General features: G+C 58.0%; 1 protein-coding gene and 1 long non-coding RNA gene across 6 annotated transcripts; one reads left to right on the forward strand and one right to left on the reverse strand.

The window, feature by feature from the left end:
* Positions 1 to 364: 364 nt before the first annotated feature.
* On the forward strand, positions 365 to 10290 carry LOC109272635 (uncharacterized). Of its 2 annotated transcripts, XR_008417751.1 has the most exons (4): positions 365 to 1140; positions 2856 to 3788; positions 3900 to 4055; positions 9189 to 10290. It is a non-coding gene; the product is annotated as an uncharacterized LOC109272635 (long non-coding RNA). The 2 variants fall into 2 exon arrangements; XR_008417752.1 differs by having other exon boundaries at positions 2856 to 4055.
* Positions 3801 to 8993, reverse strand: TMEM74B (transmembrane protein 74B). 4 transcript variants are annotated; one of them, XM_019458929.2, is made up of 2 exons: positions 8768 to 8993; positions 3801 to 4540 (listed from the first exon to the last, which is right to left on the reverse strand). In XM_019458929.2, the coding sequence occupies exon 2, from the start codon at positions 4497 to 4499 to the stop codon at positions 3801 to 3803; it is 699 nt and encodes a 232-aa protein (XP_019314474.1). In that variant the 5' UTR covers positions 4500 to 4540; positions 8768 to 8993. The 4 variants fall into 4 exon arrangements, with proteins under 4 accessions (XP_019314474.1, XP_019314472.1, XP_019314473.1 ...); XM_019458927.2 differs by lacking the exon at positions 8768 to 8993 and adding an exon at positions 8063 to 8239; XM_019458928.2 differs by lacking the exon at positions 8768 to 8993 and adding an exon at positions 7815 to 8015.
* Positions 10291 to 10658: the final 368 nt, after the last annotated feature.

Consider the following 10658-nt stretch of genomic DNA (forward strand, 5'->3'; position numbering starts at 1 on the left):
GACAAAACACACTCCATACTTCCAGCCCTGGGATCTTCTGCATGACTGTCGCCCACCCCTAGAGGGGGGCTCCGGGAGGTGAGGCAGGGGCTAGGGGTCTCCAGGACCCTGCACTGTTCCTCCAACAGTGAACACCTACTTTGTGTCACGCACAGTTCTAGCCCAGGGCCTACAAAATGCCAGCCCTCGTGTTGCTTGCAAGGGGGGAAGAGAGATGGTAAGTAAGTGTAAAACATGGCCTGCTGAGTGGTGATTAGCTCTGGAGAAAAAGCAGGAAAGGAAGAAAGAGAATGAGGTTGAGGTGGGGGAATGGTGCAATTAAAAATTTTTTTAATGTTTTTATTTATTTTTGAGACAGAGAGAGACAGAGCATGAGCAGGGGAGGGGCAGAGAGAGAGGGAGACACAGAATCCGAAGCAGGCTCCAGGCTCTGAGCTGTCAGCACAGAGCCTGGTGCGGGGCTCGAACTCAGACTGTGAGATCATGACCTGAGCTGAAGTCGGACACTTAACCGACTGAGCCACCCAGGCATCCCTGAAAGGGTGCAATTTTAAATCAGCATCAGCAAAGGACTCGCTGACAAAGGGGTATTTGAATAAAGCCCCTAAGGAGGCGAGCAAGTGGGCCTTGCATGTATTAAGGTGAAATGCCTTCCTGGTAGAAGGAGCAGCAAGTGCAAAGGCCCTGAGGTGGGAGTGTGCCTTTCAGGCTTGAGGAACAGCACAAGGAGGCGAGTGTGGCTGGAGTGAGCAAAGAGGCAAGGTGTGAGAAATAAGGCCAGAGAGGCACAGGGGCCAGACTGCGATAGGATTTCATGGGCCACTGTGGGGAAGGGACACACATCTGGGGAGACCTGAATCTATGCAATTTCAGGGGCCATCCTTTAAAAAAAAAAATACATATAAAACGTTGACTCTGGGCCTCGGAAGGTGCCTGGGGCAAGTGAGGGGCCTGGACAGTACACCTGACCAGAGGGAGACTTTTGGCTTTTGCCCCAGAATGAGAGGGAAGCATAGGAGAGTTCTGAGCCGACGAATGACCTGACCCAATTAAATCTGTCTGGCCGCAGTGTGGAAGATGAACTGGGGGCAGAGGGCAGACAGGAGAGAAATCGGAATACCGATGAGCAATGTGGACCAGGTAATTGCGGCCAAGGGGCGGGCACGGGCAGATTCCAAACATAGAACCAACCAGATGTGCTCATGGGTAGGATGAGAGGTGTGAGAGGCGGCAGGCAGAAGGGCAGCCCCAAGGTCTTAGGCCTAATCTACTTACCCCCAACTGAGGTGGGGAAGGAGTGATCTTAGTGACTGCACCTTCTACCTCTCCCACTTCACAGATAACACAATACTCAGAGACGTGGAGTGGCTGGCCCAAGGTCACACAGCCAGTGAATGGCAGAGCCTGGATTCAGACCCAGGTCTTCCCAACTCCAAAGTGGATAACCAACACACTAGGGAAGCAAGGTTTGGGGACCCTGGTAGCATGTCAGGTGGGAAAGGCAGTTCCTAGAAGTGAGGCACATCCCAGGGACCACGGGGTTCCCTGGGACCACTTCACAGCTACCCCCCAACAAAGCCTGCAGAGAAGGTTCTCGGCACCCTGTGCCACGTGTCTCCCCGATTCCTTCCTAAACCTGTTTCTGACCCACCGGCTGGCAGATCTGAGCCTCACTCTTGGGGAAATGTTTTTGGCTCTCCGGTTTTCTTAATTCACTGACAAGGTAATGACGGCCTCGATCCATTTATACACATTTTCTAAAGGAGTTTCTGCATTAGGATGCAAAGCAGGCTTCTCTGGCTTGGAGAAAACCTGAGATTCCCAGGATATGATCTTCCAACAGATTTCGCCCCTAAATCAATTCACTGCATTTACACTGATAGGAACTGAGGGTCCCAGATGCATCCACTCAACAGGTGAGACTCAAATGAGCCCCCCACTGTCCCAGTAATCTATACGGCTTGGACCAGTATTTTTATTATTCTCACTATGGATTTGAAAGGCCTTAACCCATCCTTTGGGATGTCCAACTTGACTGTAGTTTACATAGAGCATTCACTTCTTCCTTGGAAGGAGGCAGGGCGGCAGGGGGGGGATGGGGGGGGGAGTGGAAATTGACACATCAGGGAAGCCCTGACTTGTGAATCTTTCACCAGCTAGAGGCTTTGTTCTTTTCAAACCACACCCCTTTGACACCAGGAACAGAGCCCAGCGGGCCAAGCTGAACAGCCCTTGTCCCCTCCAGTCCTCCCCCAGCCCTCTGCTCCTGGCAAAACCTGCCAGCAGGAGCAGATATTTGATCTGTGGTAGAAGCTGTGCTGTTACATTTCCCAGATGTTCGGCTCCCGGGACTGAAGGCTCAGGTTACGGCTAATCAGGGCTGCTCTAGCCTACAGACCCCATTCCCACCACACCCTCCCACCCCCAAGAGACAGTTGGGATCCAGGGCCCACGTGGCCAACTGAGATGGAGTGGGTAGGACCTGCCTGGGGTCAGGGGGCTCATGGAAATGACCCCTTTAGAGTCTTCACGTCAATGACCTAGAAGGCGTGTCCTCTCAAAGCCCTCTAGGACCGGTCACACTGGGTGATGCCTCCCCCACCCCTGGGCCTCAAGCACCTGTATCTCCCCGCCCCCTAGAGCTCACTTCCTTTCCTCGTCAGTTTAGAGTCTGGAGGGACTCTGCAAACACCCCACAAGAAAAACGGAACAAACAGTGGTCACTGCAGCTAGAGCGAGGCCACCAGAACATGCCTGATTTCTCCCCCAATACATTGGGGCTCACTTTACCGCTAAGGGGAAGAAGGGAGGTTACAAATTCAGCACTAAAAAAAAATTTTTTTTTCTGCTCCCAGGATAAGGTCCGGGACCAGAGAGGTAACACTGAGAAGTGGGAGGTGACAGAAGCCCACATCCTGTCCACGGAAATACAACAAAGGCCTCTCACCCTTTTTTGTATGAAAGACCGCTCTTGTCCAGGGGTGCACTGGACTTTGTAAAATGTGTGCAACGATGTGGTCGCTGCAGGTAATTCGATCCCAAGACCAAAATCGGGCTGTAGCAAACTTTGGACTTCAACCCAGCCTAACCAGGGGATTCGGGACCACGTGAGCGGCTAGATGTGGGACAGCGGCGGCCACCCAAGCCGGGCCAGAAAATGGCGGAGATTGGCGAGCAGCAGCCCCACACCCTCCTTTCCTGTATCTACTGGGCTCCCATTCCGAGGGCAGAACTGGAGGGGCCCCAGGGATCATGCAGCCCAACCCTCTCAATTCACAGTCAGGGGGACTGAGGCCTGGAGAAGGGATGGTCGCCTCGGTGTTGATTTCTCCTTTCCTCGGGAAGCCAGCTCCCAACAGATGGTCAGGGCTGAAAGGGGGGGGGGGTCCCTCCAAGGTCGCCCAGCACCTGCACTTGGCTGATGAGGACAGCAGAGCTCCAGGAATTCCCCAAGGCATGAGAAACAGTATGGACAGCCTTTCAAAGGGCTCTCGATCCTTGGAAATGCCAAGAAACCTCATCCTCCCAGGGCAGCGGTTTCCAAACTTTTGTATTTTTAGCAGCAGAAGCCATCCTCCAAACAAACCTTATGCAAAACCTCAAGCTGCAAACACATCGGGGCGGGGGGGGGGGGGTGGGGGGCTGCTCTCACATGTGCAGCCTGGGCCCGGCCCCGGACTCCCCCCACAGCACCCAAGACTGCTTCCGCAGGACCCTCCGTGGAGCTCAGTCTGCAACCCCAGGCTCTCGGGGGCCTTGTAGCCCTGAAGCTGAAGCAGCCAGACAGGGTGAGCTCTTACTTAAGACCCCTGGAGGGTGTGGCTGGTCTCTGAGACCTGGACGACTTCGTTCTCCACCAGAGCCTGGCCCCCGTCCCCATTGAGCTGTCTCATGCGCAGGTTAATGGAGCCATAGGTCTTCCTGGAGCCCCTGCCAGGGACGAAGGTGGGCCGGCGGTACAGCTCGCCCTTGCACAGGGAGACCATCAGCAGCACTGACAAGAGGATGCCACCCACTGTGAGCAGCCCCAGGCCCGCGATGATGCACTTGTCCAGGTGGGAGCCCAGGCGGGCATAGTACATCTCGAGTCGTTCCATCTCCCGCGCTGTCACCGTGTCAGGGTTGACGCGGGCCTCACGGGGGATGGCGTATGCAGTCACCACCAAGAGGATCCCACTCACCAGAAAAACCAGAGCAGAAACAAAGCCATAATCCACCGGGCGGCTCACGGGCTCCAGGCCTGGCCCCTCTTCTGAATGCAGGGATAGATCGTCCCGCTGCGATCGGGGTCGTGAGGGGACGCCCCCAGGGGGGCTGGGGGAGCTGCCCAGTCTGGTGTCCCCAGGGTTCTGGAAATGGGTCTCACGCTCCTCTGAGGAAAAGCAGGCATTCTCCACACCCTCCCTGGGTGGGCCCACCGGGCCCAGAGGGGCTGGTCTCCTTGGGATCTGGGGGCCATTGTGCAGTGTCTTCAGTTCCAGGCTGGGGGGAGATGCCATTGGGAAGGAGGGCCCCCGCTCATCCCTTGGCCCCTTGGCAGCTGGAAGAGAAAAGAAAAAGTCAGTTGAATTTAGCAGACCTCGACCAAGAGTCTGCTGGCACCACGAGCAATGTGAGGGTGGTCCAGGCACAGTCCCTGGGGGAACCTGCCAGACAGATGGGGGTGGGGTCTTAGACAGTGACCGAGTGGTGCCATCCAATCCAGCCTGGGACCTTGTCCCCCACTGGCTGGCAGGTGGCTTTGGGCAATTTACTTACCCTCTCTGGGCCTCAGTTTCCCTAGTAAGTGATAACATACCACTACTCCCTACTCAATGGGACAGAGTAGGGCTTGAGATAATCCCTGTAAACTTCTCAAAACAGTAAGTATGAGCAGCAAGCTATCACTATCATTCAGATGGTGGCGATCAGGCTCAAATCCCAGCTTCGCCCCTTGAACTCGGGCAAGCGATGTGACCTCTTCAGACTCAATGTTCTCATCTGTTAAATGGGAATAAGCAAAACGCCTCCCTCCGAGGTCGACGTGAGGATTTCGCAAAATAATGCAAGGCCCCAGCCAGTTCAACTAAGGGACACGGTTGTCATGAAATGAGAATGGCCGGGGGCAGGGGGGAGGGGTGGAGAGGAGGAAGATGACGTACAGACAAAGAGGAGAAAGTCAGAGAAGCTTCTAAGGCTTGGTGGCATTTGAGCCAGACCTCAGAGGGTGAGTGGGAAATCCCCTGGCAGTGAGAGGGGATGAGGGCATTGTAGAGAGGGTGCCTCAGAGGCCAGCTGGGACCAGCTCTCAGACCATTTTTGGCTCATAGAGGTTTTGCTTTTTTCTGTTTCTGGTCTGTTCATTTGTTTTTGAAGTAGTTGCCGGTATAGAAAAAGCAAAAGAGTTTACATTTTAAACTTTGGGTTCCTGGCTTCTCTTGCAATAATGGAAGAATCTGCCCCCCCACCCCAGGCCCTCGTTCCCCGACAGCCACACTCAGCCGGAGTGGATGACGCATCCTCTCGGGCAGGTCCAAAGCCTGTCCCCCTCCAGGTCCTACCTCAGCCCCCTTCCCCATGCAGCAGACAGAACTCCTGATCCCACAGTGGAACTACTCTGTTCCCTGTACACACGGACACCCAGGGCCCCAGGCACACAGACCCGGGTCTCCACGCTGTATGGAGACCCCGCGGTATAGGGTGGCTCACACACCCTGGTGCATCTACACACACGTATACACATGATTCTAGATGTTTCTCTGCATTCCCATGCCTGAGTTTATTCTCCAGTGCTCTGTGGTTCTCTGTGTGTGTGTGTGTGTGTGTGTGTGTGTGTGTGTGTGAGAGAGAGAGAGAGAGAGAGAGAGAGAGAGAGAATATGAGCAAATGAAGTGAATAGAGTGAATGAATGAATGAAAAAGAGCCTCAGTGCAGGAAGGCACGTTTTTCGATCTTTCTGATCTTCCTTCCATTGTGGACTTTGCAGTAGATCCCTCCTCTTGGCACACACAGGGCCTTTCATCTGAGTACAAAGCCAGTTTCCGCTTACAACCCATTCCTACCACCACGTCCCTCTCTCCTGAGTTCCAATTTAATAAACCTTTACTGAGCACCTACACGCCCCAAAGCAGGCACTTCACTCAGGAGTGTCTCCTGCAACCTTCACCAGCCCCGTGAGCAGAAATTACTGTCTCCGTTTTGCAAACCACAGCCACGATCCCCTGGCAGGCATGTGGGGGCCAGAGGTTGAACATGGCTTCCCTAAGAATTATGATCACCCACAAACCTGGGAACCCCAACTCTCCTGTCCCAGTGGCACCATTCCGCCCTGCATCCCTGGCTTTTCCAGCCCCCACTCGTAGACTCTACTCTGCCCCAGTGTTTAAGGCCACAGTGAGCAGCTTGAGGGCAGGGATATGTCTGAATCCCACCTGGGTCCCGCCCAGCTCCCTGGCTTGGAACACAGCCAGCCCTCGAGAATGGCGCGGCAACCTGCCCAGGCAGACAATCCCTCCCCCAACCCCAACCCGGGGTAGCAGGGTACCTACTCAGAGCCAGGCTCTGCCCAGACTGCTCCCACTTTCCAGTAAACGGACAGAAGAGGTGTGGCGTGCTAGCTGGCTTTTTTACTCTTGGTACCAAAACCATTTTCCTGACTGCCACCGAGAACAGGGACTGGCGGTGACCCCTCCTGCCCAGTGGGTGTCCAGATGTGTCCCTTCCCCGCCCCAACCCCCTCCCCCCCCCCAGCACACACCCAGATCTTTAACACCTTACACAGAACTCAGCTCCTGGAGTGGCCCAAGAACTCCCCTCCCAGACCAGCATGCCGATGCTTCCATAGCCCAAGGAAACTCAGGGCACCCAAATTCTGGGACCAGGGCTTTCTTTTCACCCAGCAGGAACCCAGAACTTTTTCTTAGAGGACACCAGCGTCAGGACAAGGGCAGAGGAAAAGGAGGCGTCCTGTCACCCAGGTTTGTGACGTCTCCCACACACGGATTCAGAGATACCCACCAGTTATACAAGGGCACGCCCAGTCACCCCAAACACAAGCAGAAACAAACTGGCAAAGATGAGGGGGCCCAGTGTTCACGGCTCCTCCAACGGGTACCAGTTACCCTCCAATTTTCTCTGCAGTCCAACAGGATCTGCAAGACGCACCCGGGCGCCACATCCACAACCCCAGGGACCTTTTCCACGGGCAGCACCCACAGACGTGGGAAGCCACGCAGGGTGACCCACAGATCCCGCAGACCACACTGGTACTCACACCCCAGGAAGGGGTAGAGCTGGTTACGCACACACAGTTAAGTACCCCCAGGACGGCTCCCCCCAAGACCCGCCCGGGGGCCGGCACCCCACCCACCCGCGCGCACCAACGCTCGGGGAGACAGACGCACAGCGGCCGTGGGTAAAGCTTCACAAAACCCAATCGATACACACACGCACGAGTTGTACACAAAGCCTCGGGACGCGCACATACGCACACGCAGGTCCACGCCGTTATACCCAAAGTTCCACGCAGAAAGCCCCAGCACCCCGGCTGCCCGCCGCACCGCGCGCCCGCCTGCCCGAAGCTCACACCCCCTGCTCCTGCCCTTGACCACAAACGCGGCCGGGCCGGGCCAGGCCGGACCGGGCCGGGCGGCGCCGGTAGCAGGGCGGCCCGGCGGCCCGGGGAGGCCGGGCTCCGCGCCGACCGGCGTGCGCCCGGGTCCCCCTCGCCGCGTGTCCTTCGGCCGGGCCGCGAGGTCAGGCTAGCTCTCCCTGGCCGGCCCTCCGCGCCCGGGGCCCTCGGCCTCCCCCGCGCCGTCCCCGGGCCGCGTGCGTACCTGCGCCGGGGCCTCCCTCCCCGGCTCCGCACGCGGGAGGCGCGGGCACCGGCGGCCGGCGGGCCAGGGCAGGGGCGCGTCCTCCCCGCGCGCCCGCCTGCCTCCCCGCCCCGGCGCCCGCCCGCCGGTGTCTCCGCTGCGGCGCAGCCCAGGCGGGCGCGGGCCCGGTTGCCACCGCCTCGCCCTCCCCGGCTCCCGCCCCCTCCCCGGCCCGGCCCGGCCCGGAGCCGCTGCCGAGGCGCACGTACCTGCTCGCGCCGCGCGGGGCTCTACGGCGGCGGCCGCTGGAGGCTCCGGGGAGGGAGGGGCAGGGGCGGGGGCCGGGGAGCTCGGAGAGCCGCCGATCCAGCTCCGCCCGCGGCCGGCGCGGGCGCCCGGAGAGTTAGCGCGGGGAGGGACCGGGAGGCGGGTAGCAGGCTGGGTGTCGGGCCCGACGGGGGATCAGGCTCCAGCCCCCCCCTCCCCGTCCCCGGAGGGCTTATCTGTTCCGCCAGCGCCCGGGCTCGGGGAATCGAAGCTTGGAGCCCGCGGGGACGGGTGCAGGGGCGGGGCGCGGGGGTGGGTGCTGGGGGAGACCCCTCCCCCGCCGCCTGCCTCTTCCTCCCGCCCCCGCCCACGCCGGGGAGCCCCTACCGCGCGGAGCCCCTTCGCTCCCTCCGTCCCCACCCCCCCTCCCACACGCACAGCCCCCAGGTGGGACCCGGGTCCTCTCCTGGGTCCTCAGGTCGGGACAGTCTTCCCAGGCGCGTGCGGCTCCGTGGCTCAAGGGCGCCACCTGAAGGCTGAAAGGAAGCTTCCGACGAACCTCCCCCCTCCCCTTTCCCTGTTCTTTCTCTGTGGGACAGCGGGGTGCACAGTCCAAGGTAGGTGTTCTCTTGGGGAATTACCAAGGGCCACACACACCTTCACCCTCCAAGGCCCAGCTGTAGTGCCTCCTCCCCTGGGAGGCCTACCTCGGGACCCTCCAGCTGGACTGGCGCTTTGCCTGATCTCTGAGGAGTTACTCCCTCCTGGATGGCTCAGTCGGTTAAGCGGTTAAGCGTCCGACTTCGGCTCAGGTCACGATCTCGCGGTTTGTCAGTTCGAGCCCCGCGTCGGGCTCTGTGCTGACAGCTCCGAGCCTGGAGGCTGCTTCGGATTCTGTGTCTCCCTCTCTCTCTGCCTTTCCCCCACTTGTGCTCTGTCTCTCTCAAAAATAATATTAAAAAAAAAAAAAAAAAAAAGAGTTATTTCCTCTCCGTGCCAGCCTCCCTCATCAGACTGGCCGCTCCTGGAGGTCGGGGCCCCTGTCTGATTCCCCGATTCCCCCGGAGCCCAGCACAGTGTGCGTGGATGAAACACGGGTGAGGCTCTCAGTGTTTCTTTCCTTTACAGGGCCCAGATTAAAGGAATCGGGTTCAAGTGGGATCGAGTGAGGTGCCCAGAGCACAAAAGTGAAAGTGACACTCTCGGTTCCTGGAGGTTGGGGACAAGACCCGAGTTCCGTCTGAAGATCATGGGTCCCCAGGAAGACTGAGGCCAGCTCACTTGCTTGTCCTCAGCTAGGACCTCTCACCTCTGTGAGCCTCAGTGTTTACCTGGGGGTGGGATCCTAAAAATGCAGGATAAAAATGCAGGCTGTAGGAGCTTCCAGAAGATCAGCTGGGGGCCGCCACCTAGAAGGACCGGCAGATAGGTTACCCTGTCCTGGCGCCACGGCCACCTCGTGGGAGAGCCTGACCTGTCCTGCTCCAAAGGCCTGTGCGGTCCATAGCCAGCCAGGACTGCAGAGGCGGCCCTGGAAGCTGGGTGCCTGGGCCTTTGAGGCTGGTGTGGTGGAGACCTGCGTGGGACCTCAGGAATGAAGAGGGTTCAGTGTCTCCCTGACCTCACAGGCCTGGCCTCTCATTCGGGACTTTGAGGGGAAGCCAGCTGTGGTGTCAGACCTCCCCATAAAGACCTCCCTATAAAGCACCCGTGGTCCCCTCCCGCGGTCATGCACAGTCCTGCCTCAGAGCCTTTGCCTTTACCATTCTTCCCCAGGACACTGTGCTGCCTGACATCCCCAGAGCTCACTCCCCCACGTCTTTCAAGTCTTTGGTCAGATGTCACCTTCTCAGAGACACCTGCCCAGACCATCCTTTTAAAACTAGCAGTGCCGGGGAGCCTGGGTGGCTCAGTCGGTTGAGCGTCCGACTCTTGATTTCAGCTTAGGTCACGATCCCAGGGTCTGGGTCGTGGGATCGAGTCCCGCATTGGGCTCCATGCTGAGTGTGGAGGCTGCTTGGGATTCCCCCTCCCACCCCACCTCTCCCCCTCTCCCCACTCTCTCTAAAAGAAATAAATAGGGGCGCCTGGGTGGCTCAGTCGGTTAAGCATCCGACTTCGGCTCAGGTCATGATCTCACTGACTGTGAGTTCAAGCCCCGCGTCGGGCTCTGTGTTGAAGGCTCGGAGCCCGGAGCCTGCTTCGGATTCTGTGTCTCCCTCCCTCTCTGCCCCTCCCCCGTTCATGCTCTGTCTCTCTCTGTCTCAAAAATAAATAAACATTAAAAAAAATTTTTTTAAATAAAAATAAAATAAATAAATAAATAAACATTTAAAAAACTAGCAGTGCCCCAGCTCCCTTTACTCCTTAACTCTGAATTTTTCTCCATAGCATTTATCTACTCCGGACCGTCGGCAAGCCAGGTCACTGCAGCGCCCGCTCGCTCGCTCGCTCACTCGCGGGCCAAAGCTTGTTCTCACCCTCCAAGCAGTGAGAACCACTGATCCGTGTGAGTAAAGGGTTAACAAAACCTTTTCCTCTTTTGCAGGAGAATTTGACCTTTGGTTAACTATCTAGCTCTGTTTCCTTGGAAACAGA

The sequence above is a fragment of the Panthera pardus genome, unplaced genomic scaffold, assembly GCF_024362965.1.
Source record: "Panthera pardus isolate Hobbes unplaced genomic scaffold, ASM2436296v1 HiC_scaffold_25, whole genome shotgun sequence".
In the NCBI taxonomy this organism is placed as follows: Eukaryota; Metazoa; Chordata; class Mammalia; order Carnivora; family Felidae; genus Panthera; species Panthera pardus.

Bases quoted from the DNA above. Each gene is read 5' to 3' on its own strand.
- TMEM74B (XM_019458929.2), bottom strand. From the start codon at position 4,499: ATGGCATCTCCCCCCAGCCTGGAACTGAAGACACTGCACAATGGCCCC.